The sequence below is a fragment of the Carcharhinus amblyrhynchos genome, chromosome 32 (genome assembly GCF_965287045.1).
Source record: "Carcharhinus amblyrhynchos chromosome 32, sCarAmb.v2.hapA, whole genome shotgun sequence".
In the NCBI taxonomy this organism is placed as follows: domain Eukaryota; kingdom Metazoa; phylum Chordata; class Chondrichthyes; order Carcharhiniformes; family Carcharhinidae; genus Carcharhinus; species Carcharhinus amblyrhynchos.
The window spans coordinates 19,333,279-19,353,956 of NC_137355.1; the positions used below are offsets into that span (position 1 = coordinate 19,333,279).

Below are 20,678 nucleotides of genomic sequence, written 5' to 3' on the forward strand. Positions count from 1 at the left end.
GAAAATCTTCAATTTATTTTTGTCACATGTATTGGGATACAGTGAAAAGTATTGTTTCTTGTGCACTATACAAAACATACCACTCATAGAGAAGGAAACGAGAGAGTGCAGAATGTAGTGTTACAGTCGTAGCGAGGGTGTAGAGAAAGATCAACTTAATGCGAGATAGGTCCATTTAAAAGTCTGATGGCAGCAGGGAAGAAGCTGTTCTCGAGTCGTGACCTTAGGCTTTGGTATCTTTTTCCCGACGGAAGAAGGTGGGAGAGGGAATGTCCAGGGTGCGTTGGGTCCTTGATTATGCTGGCTGCTTTTCCGAGGCAGAGGGAAGTGTAGATGGAGTCAATGGATGGGAGGTTGGTTTGCGTGATGGATGGGGGGGCTGGTTTGAGTGATGGAATGGACCTTAAATTGTAAAGTTCGCTGTCTGCGGTGAATGTTGGTACAACAAGGGTGTTGGCCTGAAGCTGCGATAGCTCCATCTGAATATCACTGTGAAAGGCAGAGACACTGAGGCTGCTCAACCGGGTGAAGCATCCTAACCAAAGTGTCAGTCCTTGTCTACAGGGGCAGAAGGGAGCCACTGAAGGGGGGTTGGGGGGGCAGGGGGGTGTCTACATGGTAAGTTCTAGTAAACAGCCATTGAAACAAGTTCACCGGTATTCCATTATCCACAGCTCAATCAATGGTATCAGCTATTGAAAAAATGCCTGCATTTATATAGCACCTTACATACCCTTGGGATATCCCAAAGCATCACACAGCCAATGAAGTGATGTTTTTTTAGAAGTGTGGTCAATGTTTTATTGCAGGAAACTGTGACAGCCAACTGGTGCACAGCAAGATCCCACATTCGCCAATCTGATTGGTCGGTTAATCCGTTTTTCAGTAAGGTTATTTTGACCGACCTGTGATTTCCCACCACATCACACCTGTGATCTCCTCACCTTTTTGAACATTTTATAAGCTGCTTTCTGGTGTCCCTGCGCCAACTCGATTCCTCCAAACAGGTGATATGTCTCCTCTACCTCTGCGCTGAAATCTCCAAAGGTAGAGAACTTGGCTGGGAGGGATTCTTGAAGTATTCGCGATGCAGCCTGTAGCAAAGACCCAATGATCGATGTTAACTTGAGTTTAGACCAGAATGAACCAGTCCCACCTCCCCTTTAAAATTCTCGTGATGATTTTTAAATACTTCCGTGGCTGCACCTTTGCTACCCCTGTAACCGCTCCCATCCCCACAATGGGACAGCATGGTGGCGCAGTGGTTAGAACATAAGAACATAAGAACATAAGAAATAGGAGCAGGAGTAGGCCATCTGGCCCTTCGAGCCTGCCCCGCCATTCAATAAGATCATGGCTGATCTGTCGTGGCTCAGTTCCACTTTCCCGCCCTCTCCCCATAACCCTTAATCCCCTCTCTTATCAAAAACCCATCAACCCGCTTCTTAAAAATATTTAGCGAGGCAGCCTCCACCACTTCAACGGGCAGAGAATTCCAGAGATTCACCACCCTTTGAGTGAAGAAGTTCCTCCTCAACTCCGTTCTGAACCGCCCCCCCTTTATCTTGAGGCTGTGCCCCCTAGTCCTACTGTCTTTTTTGAGCGGGAAGAGTCTTTCCACCTCTATCCTATCCATCCCATTCATCATCTTATACGTCTCAATGAGATCTCCCCTCATTCTTCTAAACTCTAACGAGTACACGCCTGGCCTCACAGCACCAGGAAACAGGGTTCGATTCCGGCCTCAGGTCACTGTCTGCACCAACCACTATCCCACCCAGGCTCTATTCCCGTAACCCCACATTTATCCTGGTAACCCCCTGACACTAGGGCCAATTTAGCATGGCCCATCAACCTAACTCGCACATCTTTGGACTGTGGGAGGAAACCGGAGCAGCTCCTGGAGGAAACCCATGCAGACATGGGGAGAATGTGCAAACTCCACACAGACAGTGACCTGAGGTTGGAATTGAACCCAGGTCTCTGGCACTGAGAGGCAGCAATGCTAACCACTGTGCCACCGTGCCACCCCTTTAAGACAGAGATATGTTCTTGATTAATAAAGGGATTGGGGTTATGGGGAAGAGGCAGGAGAATGGGGATGAGGAAAATATCAGCCATGATTGAATGGTGGAGCAGACTCAATGGGTCGAATGGCCTAATTCTGCTCCTATGTCTTGTGGGCTTAGTTTTACACTGGAACTTTAGCAGGGGTGTCCTGTCTCTTTCAGACCAAATGTCTATCCACCAACCTGTTGACTGAAGAACAGTAGAAATGGAGCAGGAGTAGACCATTCGGCCCCTCAAACCTGCTGCACCATTCAATGAGATCACTGCTCATTCTAAGACCTCATTTCACCTTCCTGCCCCAGCTCCATATTTTGTGGTTCCTTTAGCATCAAATCAAAATCTTCCTTGAATGTACCCAATGACTGAGTATCCACAGCTCTCTGGGGTGAAGAATTTGAGGAAGGATGTGGTGGGATTGGAGGCGGTTCAGAGGAGGTTCACCAGTTTGATTCCGGGGATGAAAGGGTTGACGTACGAGGGGAGATTAAACAGTTTGGGGCTTGTACTTGCTGGGGTTTAGGAGGGCCAGAGAGGGTCTGATCGAAGTATATAAGATATTAAAAGGGATTGATAAAATAAACATAGACCAAATGTCTCCTCTCATGGGGCAATCTCAAACATGCGGTCACAGGTATAGGTTGAAAGGCGATAGATTTAAAACTGAGATGAGGAGGAACTACTTCTCACAGCGGACGTGAATTTGTGGAACTCGCTTCCCCATAGCACGGCGGAGTCTGAATCATTGAATGGTTACAAGGAGGAGATAGATTTCTAATAAAAAAGGGATAAGGGGATATGGGGAACAGGTGGGGAGATGGATCTGAGACTAGGGAGAGATCAGCCATGATCTGATTGAAGGGTGCAACAGGCTGGAAGGGCCTGGAAATTGTCTACTTCTGCTCCTAATTCCTATGAATCGCAAAGGTTCACGGCCCTCTCAGTCAGTGGAGAAATTTGGAACCTCAATCCTTAAATGTCTGACAACTAATCCTGAGACTTTGACCCCTGGTTCCAGCCTCTGCAGCCTGCAGGAAACAGTATCCCTGCCGCTGCGCTCTCTCGGCTGGGTGTTACATGCTGCACTCAATGACTGGAAGGGCCTTGGAAAGGACTTGCATGAAGACCAAGAGCTGAGGTTCACCTACACAGATCTGTGACAGTCGCAGGACAAGCAGATGAAGTTGTGAAAAGAAACTTTTCTGGGTCTAACAGAGAGATTTCTTTTTATTCATTCATGGGTCATGGGTGTCGCTGGCTGGGCCAGCATTTATTGTCCATCCCCTAGTCGCTCTTGAACTAAGTGGCTCCTAGGCCACTTCAGAGGAAAGTTGAGGATAAACCACATTGTCCATTCCTTGTTTCAGGCAGTGCATTGTGGTCAAAAAGTCATGCTGGCCTTTAATTGGTCAGCAGCTGGTTGGGGGGGGTGGTTGGTGTTGAGTGGGATTTCCACCTCCGGAATCTTGTATCTGGAGGGGGGATGCCTGCCATTGGTCAACAAAGTGGCACTTAAATTGGTTGGTCCTCCTCCCATGGAAGTGATGGGGGGTGTTTCCACTGGCTTTCTGACCAATAGGTGAGACCCATGGCGGGAGCATTGAATCCAGTCTGAAAGTATGGCAGGGTGACGCATGGTTAGCACCACTGCCTCAGAGTGCCAGGGACCTGGGTTCAATTCCGGCCTTGGGCAACTGTCTCTGTGGAGTGTGCATCTTCTCATGGGGAAGCAATGGCCTAGTGGTATTATTGCTAGACTATTAATACAAAAAACTTGTTCTGGGGACTGGGGTTCGAATCCCGCCTCGGCAGAAAGTGGAATTTGAATTCAATAAAACATATCTGGAATTAAGAATCTACCGATGACCGTGAAACCATTGTCGGAAAAATGCATCTGGTTCACTAATGTCCCTTTAGGGAAGGAAATCTGCCGTCCTTACCCGGTCTGGCCTACATGTGACTCCAGAGCCACGGCAATGTGGCTGACTCTCAACTGCCCTCCAAGGGCAACCAGGGATGGCAATAAATGCTGGCCAGCCAGCGATGCCCATGTCCCACAAAAAAAAGTTTACATTTTAAAAAAATTCCAACTAAGGTCTGAATATTTAACCTTACCGGGTAATCCTTTATCATAACTAGGAATCGACAGTAATCGTCCAGGACTGAGAGAGTTGAAGAGTGTTCTTTTCCCATTGCTGCCTGGTAACATTCCAGACTCTGTTTGTAGTGTTCCTCTGCTGTATCTAAAACAAGGTGGGAAAGACTTTCACAATCCAAGTAGAGTTAACAAAGCATGAATAAATGTCAAAGTGTTGTCAAATATAAAGGCGCCAAAAATATTATTTTACTTTTGTGAACACTTTTGGTTTGATTTATTATTGTCACTTGTATGGGATTCAGGAAAAGTATTGTTTCTTGCGCGCTATACAGACAAAGCATACTGTTCACAGAGAAGGAAAGGAGAGAGTGCAGAATGTAGTGTTACGGTCATAGCTCGGATGTAGAGAAAGATTAACTTAGTGCGAGGTAGGTCCATTCAAAAGTCTGACAGCAGCAGGGAAGAAGCTGTTCTTAAGTTGGATAGTACGTGACCTCAGACTTTTGTATGTTTTTCCCAAAGGAAGAAGGGAGAAGAGAGAATGACCAGGGTGCATGGGGTCCTTAATTATGCTGGCTGCTTTCCTGAGGCAGTGGGAAATGTAGACGGACGGGGTCAATGGATTGGAGGCTGGTTTGCGTGATGGACTGGGCTTCGTTCACAACCCTTTGTAGTTTCTTGGTCTTGATCAGAGGAGGATCCCATACCAAGCTGAGATACATTCGGAGGGGATGCTTTCTACGGTACATACGTAAAAAACTTGGTGAGAGTTGTAGTGGACAAGTGGAGGAAGGTGATGGCCTCGTGGTATTATCGCTAGTCTATTAATCTGGAAACTCAGCTAATATTCTGGGACCTGGGTTCAAATCCCACCATGACGGATGGTGGAATTTGAAAGCAATGAAAGATATCTGGAATTAAGAATCTACTGATGACTATGAGGGGTGATCTTATAGGTGTCTATAAAATAATGAGGGACATAGATCAGTTAGATAGTCAATATCTTTTCCCAAAGATAGGGGAGTCTAAAACTAGAGGGCATAAGTTTAAATGTGAGGGGAGAGATACAAAAGAATCCAGAGGGGAAATATTTTTCACACAGAGGGTCTGGAACGAGCTGCCAGAGGTTGTAGTAGAGGTGGGTACAATTTTATCTTTTAAAAAGCATTTAGACAGTTACATGGGTAAGATGGGTATAGAGGGATATGGGCCAAATGTGGGCAATTGGGACTAGCTTCGGGGTTTAAAAAAAAGGGTGGCATGGACAAGTTGGGCCGAAGGGCCTGTTTCCATGCTGTAAACCTCTATGACACTATGAAACCATTGCTGATTGTTGGAAAAACCCATCTGGTTCCTCTGGTCCTTTAGGGAAGGAAATTTGCCACTCTTACCCGGTCTGGCCTACAAGTGACTCCAGAGCCACGGCAATGTGGTTGACTCTCAATTGCCCTCCAAGGGTGACTAGGGATCGGGAATAATTGCTGGCCAGCCACTACGTCTCACAAATGAACAAAAAAAGCAAATCTCCTTAGGCTCCTGAGAAAGTGGAGACGTTAGTGGGCTTTCTTAACTATAGCACAGTTTTCGGGTCTGCAAACTCTCGCAGGCTGGCTTGGAATTGCTTTCAGGAGACTTACGATGATGCTCAGCATTGCCTGTTGAAGTGTAGGCTTCTGCTACAGCCAGATTTATTTGCCCCTCCTCCTCTCCCGAGACAGCGTTAGTCAGCATGATGGAATGAGCCTGTAATACACCAAGAGATCCAAGTTTATATCACAGGGTTGGAGCTGCCAGTTTCTTAATGTGGCACCGCAGAGCTAGCAAACCGAAACAGATCACAATAGAACACGGGAAAAATCCTACCCCATATGGCCACATAAGCTGCTAAGTGTTTACCTGCAGCAGCAACGCTCCAGGTAGCATTTAGCGTGTTTTGTAAATGGAAGTAAAATGGCACTCAATCTCAAAATATTACATACCGTCACTGAGAACGTTTGCCTTTTTTCTTACAATGGAAAGGGGGAGCAGGAAGCATGGTATTAAATACAGCTGCCCAAGTTTGTTTTCACAAGGTCTTTGAAAAGGGCGTTCAGTGTTAAGATGCAGCATTCCTGCTCAACTCTCTCTGCCTCTCACAAAGGTGCTAACTCACTCAGGAGAACAGATTTACTGCAAATCCTAGTAGCCAAGTGCTCTGGGAACATTGCTGTTTAGGTAGAGAGAGAGGCCGGGGGGGGGGGGGGCGCGATGACAAAGTGGTACTGTCACTGGACTAACAACCAGAAATCCAGGGTAATGCTGTGGGCCCAGGTTTGAATCCCACCATAGGATCCTACAGTGCAGAAGGAGGCCATTCAGCCCATTGCACTGACCACAATCCCACCCTCTCCCCAAACCGCATGCATTTACCCTACCCAATTCCCCCTGACACTAAGGGGCAATTAAGCATGGCTAATCCACCTATTCCGCACATTTTTTGGACTGCGGGAGGAAACTAGAGCACCTGGAAGAAACCCACTCAGACACGGGGAGAACATGCAGACTCCACACAGGCAGTCACCCAAACTGGGAATCGAACCCGGGTCCCTGGTGCTGTAAAGAAGCAGTGCTAACCACTGTGCCCCCGCGCTGTCCCTTGGCAGATGGTGAAAGTGGAATTCAATAAAACATCTGGAATTAAATGATGACCATGAAACCATTGTCAATGGTCGTTAAAAACCCATCTGGTTCACTAATATCCCTTTAGGGAAGGAAATCTGCCATCCTTACCCGGTCTGGCCTACATGTGACTCCAGAGCCACAGCAATGTGGCTGAATCTCAAATGCCCTGTGAAATGGAGGACAGTTAAGGATGGGCAATAAATGCTGGCCTAGCCAGAGACTCCCATGTCCTGTAAAAATGAACTTTAAAAAAGATGCCAGTCAAGAGTTAGTTCCAGCATACTATTATGCTGCAGGGGGCATCACAGCCAAGTCCCATCTGCCTTTGCACCTTCCAACAAATGTAAAAGTGAATGTGTGTGTGTGTGTGTGTGTGTGTGTGTGTGCGCACGCGCGCGTGATGTGCCCACAGGGATTGGCAACTGAAACCTCATCCAGCGGTAACATAGGGTGGCTTTGTGATAAATCCCAATGAGAGGTCACCTGGAGACACGAAGGGATGCTGGAAACCAAATAAGGAAGTCACAACACATGGGACACATTTATTATAACTATCAATGCAGCATCTAGATGTTCGACACAATTTTCCTTTCCCCTCCCTTCTCCGAAGGCACTGTGACTCAGTGGGTACAATTCCAAGGACTCTCCAAAAGGCTTTCCTTCCCATGTGAGGGTTTCATAGCCAAGCTGATTCCACAGCTCACACTCCAACCCCATATTGGAATCATAGAATCCCTACAGAGCAGAGGGAGGCCATTTGGCCCATCGAGTCTGTACCAACCACAATCCCACCCAGGCTCTGTTCCCATAACCCCACATATTTATCCTACTAGTCCCCTTGACATTCGGGTTGAATTAGCATGGTCAATCCACTTAACCAGCACATCTTTGGGGTGTGGGAGGAAACCCACGCAGACACGGGGAGAAAGTGCAAACTCCACACAGACAGTGACCCAAGCTGGGAATCGAACCTGGTGCTGTGAAGCAGCAGTGCTAACCACTGTGCCACCGTGCCAGCCTTATAAAAGCCAGACCAGGTAAGACAGTAGATTTCCTTCCTTAGGAAGGAACTTAGGAAACCAGTGGAATTTTATTACAATTGATGAATGTTCCACAATCATCAGACAAGTTTCCAATTACAGACGTTATTGAATTTAAATTACATCAACCATCACAATGGGATTTGAACTTATATCCCCAGAATATTAACCTGGGTCTCCGTATTACTCATCCAGTGAAATTACCACTATGCCACCATCACCCCCTGCATTGATGGATATTGATTGGAATAAGGAACCAGGATTCATTTCCCCCTCTTGTCCATGGGAGACGAGTCCTCCCCAGCTTCTCTGGGTCAACTAACTCTGCACGGTCCAAGGAGTGGGTCCGAGACTTTTGAATGGCCAATTCATCTGAGCCAAATCATTAGCCGATGTGGATAACTAATTGCCACCCATCCCACCAAAATTCTGAGCAAGTGACATTTTGAAATCGGGACAATAAACTGTTTCCATTGGTTGAAGGCTCTGGAACCAGCAGCCATGGTCTAAAACCTAAAAATTAGGGCTAAGAGGCTCAGAAAAGATGTTGGAAAACACTTCCACACGCTGAGAATTCTCTTCCTCAAACGGTGACGGATGCTGGTTCAAGTCCAAGATGGACACATTTTCATTGAGCAGGGGTGTCAAGGGATATGGACCTCAAGGGATATGGACCTCAAGGGATATGGATCTCAGGGGCAATGGGCCTCAGGGATATGGACCTAGGGCAGCTACATGGAGTTAGACCACAGATCAGCCATAATCTGATTGAATGGCGGAGCGTGCTCAAGGGGCTGAATGGCCTACTCCGGCTCCAATGTGCCTATGATATCCTCTGCTTTGGAGACGAGAACAAGTGCATTATGTGTGGCACGGCGGCAGAGTGGTTAGCACTGCTGCCTCACAGCGCCAGGGTCCCGGGTTCAATTCCTGGCCTTGGGTCACTGTCTGTGGGGAGTTTGCACCTTCTTCCCGTGTCTGCGTGGGTTTCCTCTGGGTGTTCCGGTTTCCCCCCACAGTCCGAAAGGCATGCGGGTTATGTGGATTGGCCATGCTAAATTACCCCTGGGTGTTAGAGGGATTAGCAGGGTGAATAGGTGGGGTTATGGAAATAGAGCTTGGGTGGGATTGTTGTCAGCGCAGACTCGATGGTCCGAATGGCCTCCTTCTGCACTGTAGGGATTCTATGATTCTGTACTCTTGGCGTGGCTGAATGAAGTTACTTAGGGCACCAATTTGAAGGTAAAGATTCCGATCTCCGGATACGTTTAGTGCAGAGCTCCATATAATTGTATTCAATCAGATCTGGGAATGCATTCAGATGAAAGACGTTTAAAATGTTCAGTTTTCAAATAGAAGTGAGTGGGTGGATTCAGTGAATAGAATGGATATATTTATTGTGATCTATTACAAGCCAAGCATTCAGGAGTAATATGGAAATAGATGACTGATCAAGGTGTGTGGGCAGAACTGTATTCACCACTCTGGAAGACAGATGGAACATTAAACGTTCCTACACATTCCCTCGGGCAATTTGCTAATTCTACAGAGGGTGTGCCAAATGTTAATTTCCTAGAGCTGATTTTTATTCTGACCATATAAACCCATTTCTAAGAGCCGGCAGTGGTTTTTCAGTTTGTTTATTAAAGAGAGTGGCCAGTGGTTTTGCCTTGTCCATTTAAGGAAGGATACTGGGAATTAGTGATGATAAAACTTAAAGATAGATATCAGAAACTGAAAACAGCTCTTTGCTTTTTTTTCACAAAAATTAGAATGATCCCAAGTGGAGAGCACTGCTGCCTCACAGCGCCAGGGACCTGGGTTCAATACCAGCCTTGGGTCATTGTCCTGGGGAGAACCTGGAGACTGCAGAGTCTACAGGTTCTCCCCAGTGTCTGCGTGGGTTTCCCCACAGTGCAAAGATGTGCAGGTTAGGAGAATTGGCCATGCTAAAATTCCCATTAGTGTCCAAAGATGTGTGGGTTGGGTGGATTGGCTATGCTAAATTGCTCCTTAGTGGTCAAAGATGCGTAGGTTAGGTGGATTGGCCATGCTAAATTGCTCCTTAGTGTTCAAAGATGTGTAGGTTAGGTGGATTGGCCATGCTAAATTGCTCCTTAGTGTCCAAAGATGTGTAGGTTGGGTGGATTGGCCATGCTAAATTGCTCCTTAGTGTCCAAAGATGTGTAGGTTAGGTGGATTGGCCATGCTAAGTTGCCCCTTAGTGTTGCAAGCTATGTAGATTAGGGGGATTAGTGGGGAAAATATGTGAGGTTACAAGAGGCAGGTCTGGGTGGGATGCTCTGTCAAACAGTCTGTGCAGGCTTGATGGGCTGAGTGGCCTCTTTGTGCACTGTGGGGATTCTATGATTGTATGACTGTGGGTCCCCTATGCCACTGATCAGGGAAAGTCATCACAAGTTGACGTTTAGCTCAGAAGGTTGTTTGGGATTGGGGCGGGGGTGGTGCGTTGGTTCAAATCCCACTCCAGGAACACGAGCACAAAGATCTAGACTGACACATCAACGCACTACAGAGAGTGTGCTGCAATGTCAGAGGACAAAGAACAAAGAAAATCACAGCACAGGAACAGGCCCTTCAGCCTTCCAAGCCTGCACTGACCATGCTGCCCGACTGAACTAAAACCCCCTACCCTTCTGGGGACCAGATCCTTCTATTCCCATCCTATTCATGTATTTGTCAAGGCGCCCCTTAAAAGTCACTATTGTATCTGCTTCCACTACCTCCCCCAGCAGCGAGTTCCAGGCACCCACCACCCTCTGCGTAAAAAAACTTGCCTCGAACGCCTCCTTTAAACCTTAGCCCTCGCACCTTAAACTTATGCCTCTTAGTAATTGACTCTTCCACCCTGGGAAAAAGCTTCTGACTATCCAATCTGTCCATGCGTCTCACAATCTTGTAGACTTCGCCCCTCAACCTCCGTCGTTTCAGTGAGAACAAACCAAGTTACTCCAATCTCTCCTCATGACTAATGCCCTCCATACCAGGCAACATCCTGGTAAATCTTTTCTGTACCCTTTCCAAAGCCTCCACATTCTCCTGGTAGTGCGGCGACCAAAATTGAACACTATATTCAGAGGTATTGTCTATTGGATGAGTCATCAAACTGAAGCTCCTGTTACTCTCTCAGGTGGTTGTAAAAGATCCCATTGCACTATTCAGGATAAGAGCAGGGTGGCACGGTAGCACAGTGGTTAGCACTGCTGCTTCACAGCTCCAGGGACCTGGGTTTGATTCCCGGCTCGGGTCACTGTCTGTGTGGAGTTTGCACATTCTCCTCGTGTCTATGTGGGTTTCCTCCAGGTGCTCCGGTTTCCTCCCACAGTCCAAAGATGTGTGGGTTAGGTTGATTGGCCATGCTAAAATTGCCCCTTAGTGTCCTGGGTTGTGTAGGTTAGAGGGATTAGCAGGTAAATGTGTAGGGATATGGGGGGATAGGGCCTGGGTGGGACTGTGGTTGGTGCAGACTCGATGGGCCGAATGGCCTGTTTCTGCACTGTAGGGTTCTATGTTCTACGTTATCCCAAGTGTTCTGGCCAACATTCATCCCTCAATCCACATCACCAAAGCGGGTTCGCTAGTTACAATGGTATTGCTGTTTGAAAGAGCTTGCTGTGTGCAAACTGGAGCCTTGTTCCTGCAATACAACAGTGACTCCCCTTCGAAAAGGACTTATTAGTTGTGAATACTGCTAAAGGGCGTTAGTGAACCAGATTATTTTTATAATGACAATCTACAATGGTCACCATTAGACTTTTAATTCCACATTTTTATTGAATTCAAATTTCACCATCTGCCTTGGTGGGATTTGAATCCAGATCCCTGGATCTTGTCCTGGGCCTCTGGATTGAGGGTCCAGTGAAAAATACCACGATGCCACAGCCTCCTCTTAAACCTTCTGCCAGAAAGTACTACCCTACGCATTGGGACACAACTCATCCCATTGCAGCTAAACCGGATCGATTTTCACCCCTGGGCCCCATGTGCAGAAGCTAGCCAGAGCCAAAGGATAGCAATCAACTGGGTGGGGATTTTCTTTCATTTATTAGTCGGCTTACATTAACACTGCAATGAAGTTACTGTGAAAATCCCCTAGTCGCCACACTCCGGCGCCTGTTCGGGTACATCGAGGGGGAATTTAGCACGGCCAATGGACCCTAACCAGCACGTCTTTCAAACTGTGGGAGGAAACCAGGGCACCTGGAGGAAACCCACACGGACACGGGGAGAATGTGCAAACTTCACACAGACTGACCCAAGGCCGGAATTGAACCCGGGTCCCTGGTGCTGTGTTGGTGCCGTGCTAAACACCGTGCCGCCCCTATTGACCCCTTATCCCGCTCTTCCTCGGTGGTGTGGAGTCCAATGGTCCCATATTACCACCTCAACCCTTACCTGTAAGAGGTGCTGCAAGCTCGCGTCGTGGTCACCTCGGGCTTGCTCCACTGCTGCCAACTCTCGATAAATTGAGGCGCATTCCGCACTGTTCTCACCCTTGTCGAGCTTGACCTGATGGAGCGCTTTCTCGTAACGTGTCGCGGCCTCTTCTGACCTGCTCTGCTTCGTGTACAACCTGGAGAATTACAGCAAAATCCATTCGGTTGTTGCAGTGACTTCAATCAGGCCATTGAGGTGGCAGGCCTGTGAGAATATGAACTCCCTGATTAAGGGCGTCCCTAAGTTAAGTCGATTTCATTTATTGGGTTGGACAATGAAAGATGTCCCTCATTAAGGGCCAAATTGATGGGCCAGTCAGGGAGCCTGGTGCTCTATATTTAACCAGGTATGTCAGTTCCTCTGGCACTCCTAGTGTAGCCTGCTAACTGAAAGCACTTGGTATGCTGTTGTCAGACTTGTATATAAAGGGATTTTGATGAAGGGGCTTCTGCCTATAAGGACTTATTACAGTTGCAAAAATCATTTCAGATCAGTCCCGACCTGATGCGGTTTTGAGTCATTTTTCATTTATTCGTGGGACATGGGTGTCGCTGGCTGGGCCAGCATTTATTGCCCATCCCTAGTTGCCCTTGGAGGGCAGTTAAGATTCAACCACATTGCTGTGGCTCTGGAGTCACGTGTAGGCCAGGCCGGGTAAGGACGGCAGATTTCCTTCCTGGCTCTCTGACGGAACTGCACATTGGGACAGCTGACTGCCACTTTGCTAGTATCCATGACACACGGTGGCACAGTGGTTCTCATGCTGCCTCACAGCGCCAGGGACCTGGGTTCGATTCCCGGCTCGGGTCACTGTCTGTTCGGAGTCTGCACATTCTCCCCGTGTCTGCGTGGGTTTCCTCCGAGTGCTCCGGTTTCCTCACACTGTCGGAAAGACGTGCAGGTTAGGGTGCATTGACCATGCTAAATTCTCCCTCAGTGTACCCGAACAGGTGCAGGAGTGTGGCAACTAGGGGGTTTTCACAGTAACTTCACTGCAGTGTTAATGTAAACTTATTTGTGACTAATAATTAATAAAATAAAATAATCTTGTCTAAAATTGAAATCTCTAATACAAACTGAGTGGAGACATTAGCTAGTCTGTCACACTATTACATACACAGTGATGCCCACTGCAGAGTAAAAATTATTTTGGCTAAGCATGCACAATTTGTATTACATATTTTTAAAGGTTTATTTATTAGTGTCACAAGTAGGCTTACATTAACACGGCAATGAAGTTGAGAGTCAACCACATTGCTGTGGCTCTGCAGCCACATGTAGGCCAGACCAGGTAAAGGCAGCAGATTGCCTTCCCTTAAGGGACCAGATGGATTTTCTGACAATTAACAATGGGTCTTTGGTAGATTCTTAACTCCAGATATTTTTTATTGAATTCAAATTCCACCACGTGCCATAGTGGGATTTGAACCCGGTTCCCCTGGAACAAAAGCTGAGTTTCTGGATTGATAGTCTAGTGATAACACCACTAGGCTGTGGCCTCCCCTTGAATTTCAGTGGGTGAAATTTTATTTAGTGACAAGTTCTGCTGTTGTGGTGCTCGTAAGGGTTAAAGTGAATCAGGATTCGTCCTGCCAAGATGTAATTAAGTGTGTCTCAAACTCATACAATTACACTCCAGCACTGGGGCACGGATCCAATTCCAACAGCTGCAATTGTTTAATTCAATTGGTTGCAAATATCCGTACCATTCCAAAATAGTCTCCAGTAAAGAGTAGCTTTGAACTTCTCTTCCGAACATTCACAGACGACTATGTATAAAAATAACTGGGGAGAAATTGTATGCAAAGTTACGATTTACTCATTGCTGTTGCACAGTGGGGGGTTAAGATTAAGGGTAGTCTACAGGTGAAGGGTAGGGAGTTTTGGCAGTCATCAGTGCTGACCAGCTGGGGTAGATAGTTTCTAAGCTGCAAATTCTATATAAGGCAGGATTAGAGGATGAGGGAGTATGAGCTCAGAACATGTAGGAACAAAACATGCTGCAATACAATTAGAGAATAAAGGCACCATTCAACAAAGGAGGTTGAGAAATAGACAAGGCAGCTCAATCCCCTACTTTATAAAATTCACAAATATTACGCACGATTGAAAATTTACCAAACTCAACTTGGCAACCTTTGATCTATAGACTTTTGATACAAAATGTAGAAAGCAGTAGACCTTTCATTTTTATTCTGTATATCTCTACATTGAAATGTTCACAACTGTGAAACTTTTATTACTTTATACTTTATATTTGGTGATTATCTATAACTAGGTCATTGTCATCACAATTTGACACATCCTGCCGTGGTGATTTTTCAGAAACCAATGATTTATTTCTCTCTCTATCTATCTCTATCTCTTACTGCTATCTATCTCCCTACCTCTCTATATTTCCTTCTCTATCTCCCTAGCTATTTATCTCCTTACTTCTCTAACTAACTTTATTTCTCACCTCTATCCACCTCCCTACATCTCTACCTCTATCTACCTATTTCCCTACCTCCATCTCTCTCCCTACATCTCTCTATCTCCCTACCTTGCCCTACATAAGAACATAAGAAATAGGAGCAGGAGTCGGCCATCTAGCCCCTCGAGCCTGCCCCGCCATTCAATAAGATGATGGCTGATCTGTCGTGGCTCAGTTCCACATTCCCGCCCTCTCCCCATAACCCTTAATCCCCTTGCCTATCAAAAACCTATCAACCTGCGTCTTAAAAATATTGAGCGAGGCAGCCTCCACCACTTCAACGGGCAGAGAATTCCAGAGATTCACCACCCTTCGAGTGAAGAAGTTCCTCCTCAACTCCGTTCTAAACCGCCCCCCCTTTATCTTGAGGTTGTGCCCTCTAGTCCTACTGTCCTTTCTGAGTGGGAAGAGCCTCTCCACCTCTATCCTATCCATCCCATTCATCATCTTATACGTCTCAATGAGATCTCCCCTCATTCTTCTAAACTCTAACGAGTACAAGCCTAGTTTATTCAGCCTCTCCTCATAGTTCAACCCCCTCAACTCCGGAATCAGCCTAGTAAACCTCCTCCGCACTCCTTCCAAGGCCAAAATATCCTTGCGTTAAGTGCGGCGACCAAAACTGCACACAGTACTCCAGCTGCGGCCTCACCAGTGCCCTATACAGCTGCAGCAAGACCTCCCTACTTTTATATTCAATCCCCCTCGCTATGAAGGCCAGCATCCCATTCGCCTTCCTTACCACCTGCTGCACCTGCAGGCTGGGTTTTTGCGACTCATGCACAAGGACCCCGAGGTCCCTCTGCACCGTCGCATGCTGCAGTTTTTCGCCACGTAAGTAATAGTCCTTCCTACCATTATTCCTACCAAAGTGGACAACCTCACATTTGCCAACATTAAATTCCATTTGCCAGTTCCTGGCCCATTCGCCCAGCCTATCTAGATCCTTCTGCAGACTCTCCACACCCTCCTCACAATTTGCTGTTCCACCAATCTTGGTGTCATCAGCAAATTTCGACACCATACACTCGGTTCCCTCCTCCAGATCATCTATATAAATGGTCTCTATCTCCCTACGTCTCTCTATCACTCTCCATCTATCTTCCTACATCTATTTCCCTACCACTATCTATCTCTCTATATCTATCTCCCTACATCTATCTATAACCCCATCTCTCTATCTAACTCTCTTCATTTCCCTATCTCCCTCTATCTATCTCCCTATACCTTCCTTTCTATCTCCCTGCCACTCTATTTATCTCTCTCATTCTACTTTCCTACCTCTCTAAATCTCCTTACTTCTATCTTTCTCCCTACCTGTCTCTATCTATCTCTGTCTACCTATCTATCTATTTTTCATTTCAAATCAGAGATGATGGGCATGGGAGGATTTTCCATCCCTGTTTTTTTGGCAGGCGGGAAAGCCACTGGGAGTGGAGAATCCGACGGGAGTCACAGTGTTTACACTGGCCGGATTTCCCATTGACAATGTCCCCGGGCCCTGCCTATGGGGAGTTGGGGTTCCTGCTACAGAAGTTCGGGAACCCCATTACCAAACAGTTAAATATCACAAGTGGGGTTTCCCGCTCTGTTATTCTCCGCCCCCCCCACCAAATGGGGAATCTTCTCCCACCTGCTACTGTGGCGTCACGTCACAGGTTTTACAACAGGCCTGGACCAATAGGAATCAGGAGAACTGCAGTATGTAGATAAATACAGCCCATCTGTGGGGTTCGGGATGGGGACGGGGACGACGGGGGGTGTCTGTGAGGGGGACCCTTCAGTTGGGGCAGTGTTGGCAAAGGGCGGATTTCCCTGGTGAGGGTTCCATTTCCACGAAGGGGATCTGTTTATTTTCTAAAGGTATCCCTGTCTGTCTGGGACCAAGGGTGCTGGTTGAAGGGGGTAGGGCTTTGTCAGTATGATATTGGGGGTTCACCCTCCCCCCCACTTTACTTTTCCCCCCCCAAAGTACTTCAAAATTTGGTGGGAAAAGCTGGCAAGACAGTTGGTGAGCTGTCCACCCACTTAACTGCCCAAAGTTTTTCAAGTTTTTAGGTGTTCAGGTCACCAACAACCTGTCCAGGTAACCTCCCCGCCCACATGCCGACACTATACTTAAGAAAGCCCATCAATGTCTCTATTTTCTCAGAAGACTAAGGAAATTTGAGTTGCGAATCTCACCAACTTTTACAGGTGCACCACAGAAAGCATTCTTTCTGGTTGTATCACAGCTTGGTAGGGCTCCTGCTCTGCCCAAGACTGCAAGAAACTACAAAAGGTTGTGAATGTAGCCCAATCCATCACACAAACCAGCCTCCCATCCATTGGCTCTGTCTACACTTCCCACTGCCTCAGCAAATCAGCCAGTATAATTAAGGGCCTCACGCACCCCAGACATTCTCTCTTTCATCTTCCGTCAGGAAAAAGATACAAAAGTCTGAGGTCACGTACCAACCAACTCAAGAACAGCTTCTTCCCTGCTGCTGTCAGAATTTTGAATGGACCTACCTCGCAGTAAGTTGATCTTTCTCTACACCCTAGCTGTAACACTACATTCTGCACTCTCTCCTTTCCTTCTCTATGAACAGTATGTTTTGTCTGTATAGTGCGCAGGAAACAATACTTTTCACTGTATGTTAATACATGTGACAATAACAAATCAAGTCAAAAGCTTTGGAACAGAAACATAAAATCCCACCTGCCGTGTTTATTTTTATAACGCTTGTTAAATTCCTGTCAAACTTTTTCCGTGACAAAGCAGATAAAGGAATGTGTGTTTCCCCTGTCCCAATGTCTTCCTGCTCATTTCTAAAGGCCAATGTAATCTTTCCTTCAGTTTGGACAGAAAGCTGACATGCGATCCTCTCTCTGTCCTCTCCACAGATGCTGACAAACTGACGAATTCTGCATTTTCCGGGTTCAAATTTCCAACTGCCCCGCTTGTCCTCGTGCCTGCAAGTTTAGCGTTATAAAAATATACAGAAAGTATACTCCTGGCAGCGCGAGGAGGAAACAGGAAAAGGAAGACCAAAACTGCTCATCCTGTTACAGGGGCATGATTGTGTTGGAAATAGAATTCGCCGTTTCCATCAGAAGTAGAATTAGGGAGGTTTTGAAGTCTCAACTTGCAGTCCCCTTGTACAGACACACTAAAATGGAATCTGGGATCAAACGCAATCCCGACTATTGAGAGGTCTCGTCTGTCACCTGGCCATAGAAGAGTCCAGTGCAAACTGAATCCCAGGCTGCCTCAAACCTAGTTCCAATGGACATAGTTTGAGTCTGTTTCTAACTTGCATAAACTGGTGATCCCACTTAGAGAGATGTATGTTGCTTGGTATACATAGTGTGGAAATGTTACACCTTGACTAGATTTCAATGGTAAATGGGCAGCATGGTGGCACAGTGGTTAGCACTGTGTCACGGACCCAGGTTCGATTCCCGGCTTGGGTCACTGTTTGTGAGTCTGCACATTCTCCCTGTGTGTGCGTGGGTTTCCTCCGTGTGCTCCGGATTCTTCTCACAGTCCTGAAAGACGTGCTGGTTAGGTGCATTTACTGTGCTAAATTCTCCCTCAGTGTACCCAAACAGGGACCAGAGTGTGGCGACCAGAGGATTTTCACAGTAACTTTATTGCGGTGTTAATGTAAGCCTACTTGTGGCACTAAAAAAATAAACTTTAAACTTTAATTCATTGATTATAAAGCATTTTGGCATATCCTAAAGTCATGATAAATGCTATATAAATGGAACCTCGTTCCTTTCTTTTTATTCATTCACGGGACATGGGTGTTGCTAGCTGGCCAGCATTTATTGCCCATCCCTAGTTGTCCTTGGAGGGCAGTTGAGAGTCAACCATATTGCTGTGGCTCTGGAGTCACATGTAGGCCAGATCAGGCAAGTACGGCAGATTTCCTTCCCTAAAAGGACATTAGTGAACCAGATGGATTTTTCTGACATCACGGTCATCAGTAGATTCTTAATTCCAGATTTTTTTTTATTGAATTCAAATTCCACCATCTGCCGTGGCGGGATTCGAACCCGGGTCCCCCAGAACATTAGTTGAGTTTCTGGATTAATAGTCTAGTGACAATACCACTAGGCCGTCGCCTCCTTTTCTCCACTGATGATCTGCTCCTTGATGCCATCATCCAAAAGCAGGTCAGTTTCCACATGCGCGTCAATGACAGAGCGGCAACATTCTCCATTTTCTCATCCAATTGTGTGAAAACTGACCCCAGACTCCTCCTAGATTAATGGGGGGTGGAATTGGGGAGTTGGACGAGTCACCCGCTCTCAAGACGTGGGTCATTAATGGGAATATTTCAGTGAGACGGCAGGCTTCAGAGTTTAGCAGCCACTTGGATTTAACAGCAGTGGGCGAGGTTTCCCAGGTCTCAGGAAATTCAAGAGTTGGATTCAGCAGCTACATGCTTTTCCAGCACAGCTTGTGGGCAAGGAGTTCATTACTCACTTGCCAGCCCCTTGGGGGTAAACCTGCCATGAGCCTCACCCTTGGAACCACAGAATCCCTACAGTACAGAAGGAGGTAATTCAACTCACTGAGTATCTACTGATTCTCCAAGATGTGGAGATGTCGGCGTTGGACTGGGGTGAGCACAGTAAGAAGCCTTACAACATCAGGTTAAAGTCCAGCCGGTTTATTTGGAATCACGAGCTTTTGGAGCGCTGCTCCTTCATCAGGTGAGTGAAGCAGCATTCTGAAAGCTCATGAATCCAAATAAATCTGTTGGACTTTAACCTGGTGCTGTGAGAGTTCTCACTGGACTTGGCAAAAGAGCATCTTACCTGGACTCACCCCATCTTATCCCCACAACCCCGTGCATTTATCATGCCTAATCCCCTTAACCCTATAATCTTTGGAGTGTGGGGGGGAAACCGGAGCACCCAGAGGAAACCCAAGCAGACATGGGGATGATGTGCAAACTCCACACAGACAGTCACCTAAGGTCGGTATTGAACCCAGGTCCCTGCGAGACAGCAGTGCTAACTGTGTCACCGTACCACCCCAGCAACATCAGAGAATGTTGTCTGATTGCGCGTGGATATCCCTTGAGGGAAGGAAATCTGCTGTCCTCACCTGGTCTGGCTTACATGTGACTTCGGTCCACAGCAATACCTGGGCTCTCTCTCCTGCCCTATCCTCGTAACCCCACACAATTACCACGGCTAATCCATTTAACCTACACATCTTGGGATGCTAAGGGGCAATTTAGCATGGTCAATCCACCTAACTCACACATGTTTAGAATGTGGGAGGAAACCGGAGCACCCGGAGGAAACCCATGCAGACACAGGGAGAATGTGCAAACTCCGCACAGACAGTGATCCAAGGCCGGAATTGAACTCAGGTCCCTGTGAGGCAGCAGTGCTAACCACTGTGTCACCAAGCCGTCCCAGAGACATCAGAGAATCACAGCAACAGCTCCAGCCAAGGTTGTCAAAGTCTTGACAAAGAGTCGTCCGCACTCGAAATGGCAGCTCTTTTCTCTCCTTACAGATGCTGCCAGACCTGCTGAGATTTTCCAGCGTTTTCTCTTTTGGTTTCAGATTCCAGCATCCGCAGTAATTTGCTTTTATCCAAAGATGTGGGGGTTAGGTGGATTGGCCGTGCTAACTGGCCCCTTAGCGCCAGGGATACTAGCTAGGGTAAATGTATGGGGTTATGGGGATGGGGCCTGGGTGGGATTGTGGTCAGTGCAAACTCGATGGGCCGAATGGTCTCCTTCTGCACTGTGGGATTCTATGATTCTAATATCAGCACCCCGCCCCACCCCAAAAACCCTCTCTCCCTGCTCCCACCGTCTTTCCTCATGCTATCATCTCTCCCTCCCTTCTCTCCAGTCTCCAAATGTTG

At 47.0% G+C, this 20,678-nt stretch overlaps 1 protein-coding gene across 2 annotated transcripts in view; it reads right to left on the reverse strand.

Annotated features, from left to right (window-relative positions):
* The window catches only part of ttc23 (tetratricopeptide repeat domain 23), a 58,204-nt gene that overhangs the window by 17,763 nt on the left and 19,763 nt on the right, over positions 1 to 20,678 (reverse strand). For both annotated transcript variants that reach the window (XR_013889770.1, XM_080216227.1), the window contains exons 6-9: positions 12,283 to 12,460; positions 5,803 to 5,908; positions 4,183 to 4,310; positions 945 to 1,094 (exon numbers count right to left, since the gene is read on the reverse strand). Coding sequence is in view for 1 of the 2 variants with exons in the window: in XM_080216227.1 (XP_080072353.1) it covers positions 945 to 1,094; positions 4,183 to 4,310; positions 5,803 to 5,908; positions 12,283 to 12,460 (562 nt within the window). In the remaining variant the exon portion in view is untranslated. The remainder of the gene's footprint in view (positions 1 to 944; positions 1,095 to 4,182; positions 4,311 to 5,802; positions 5,909 to 12,282; positions 12,461 to 20,678) is intronic.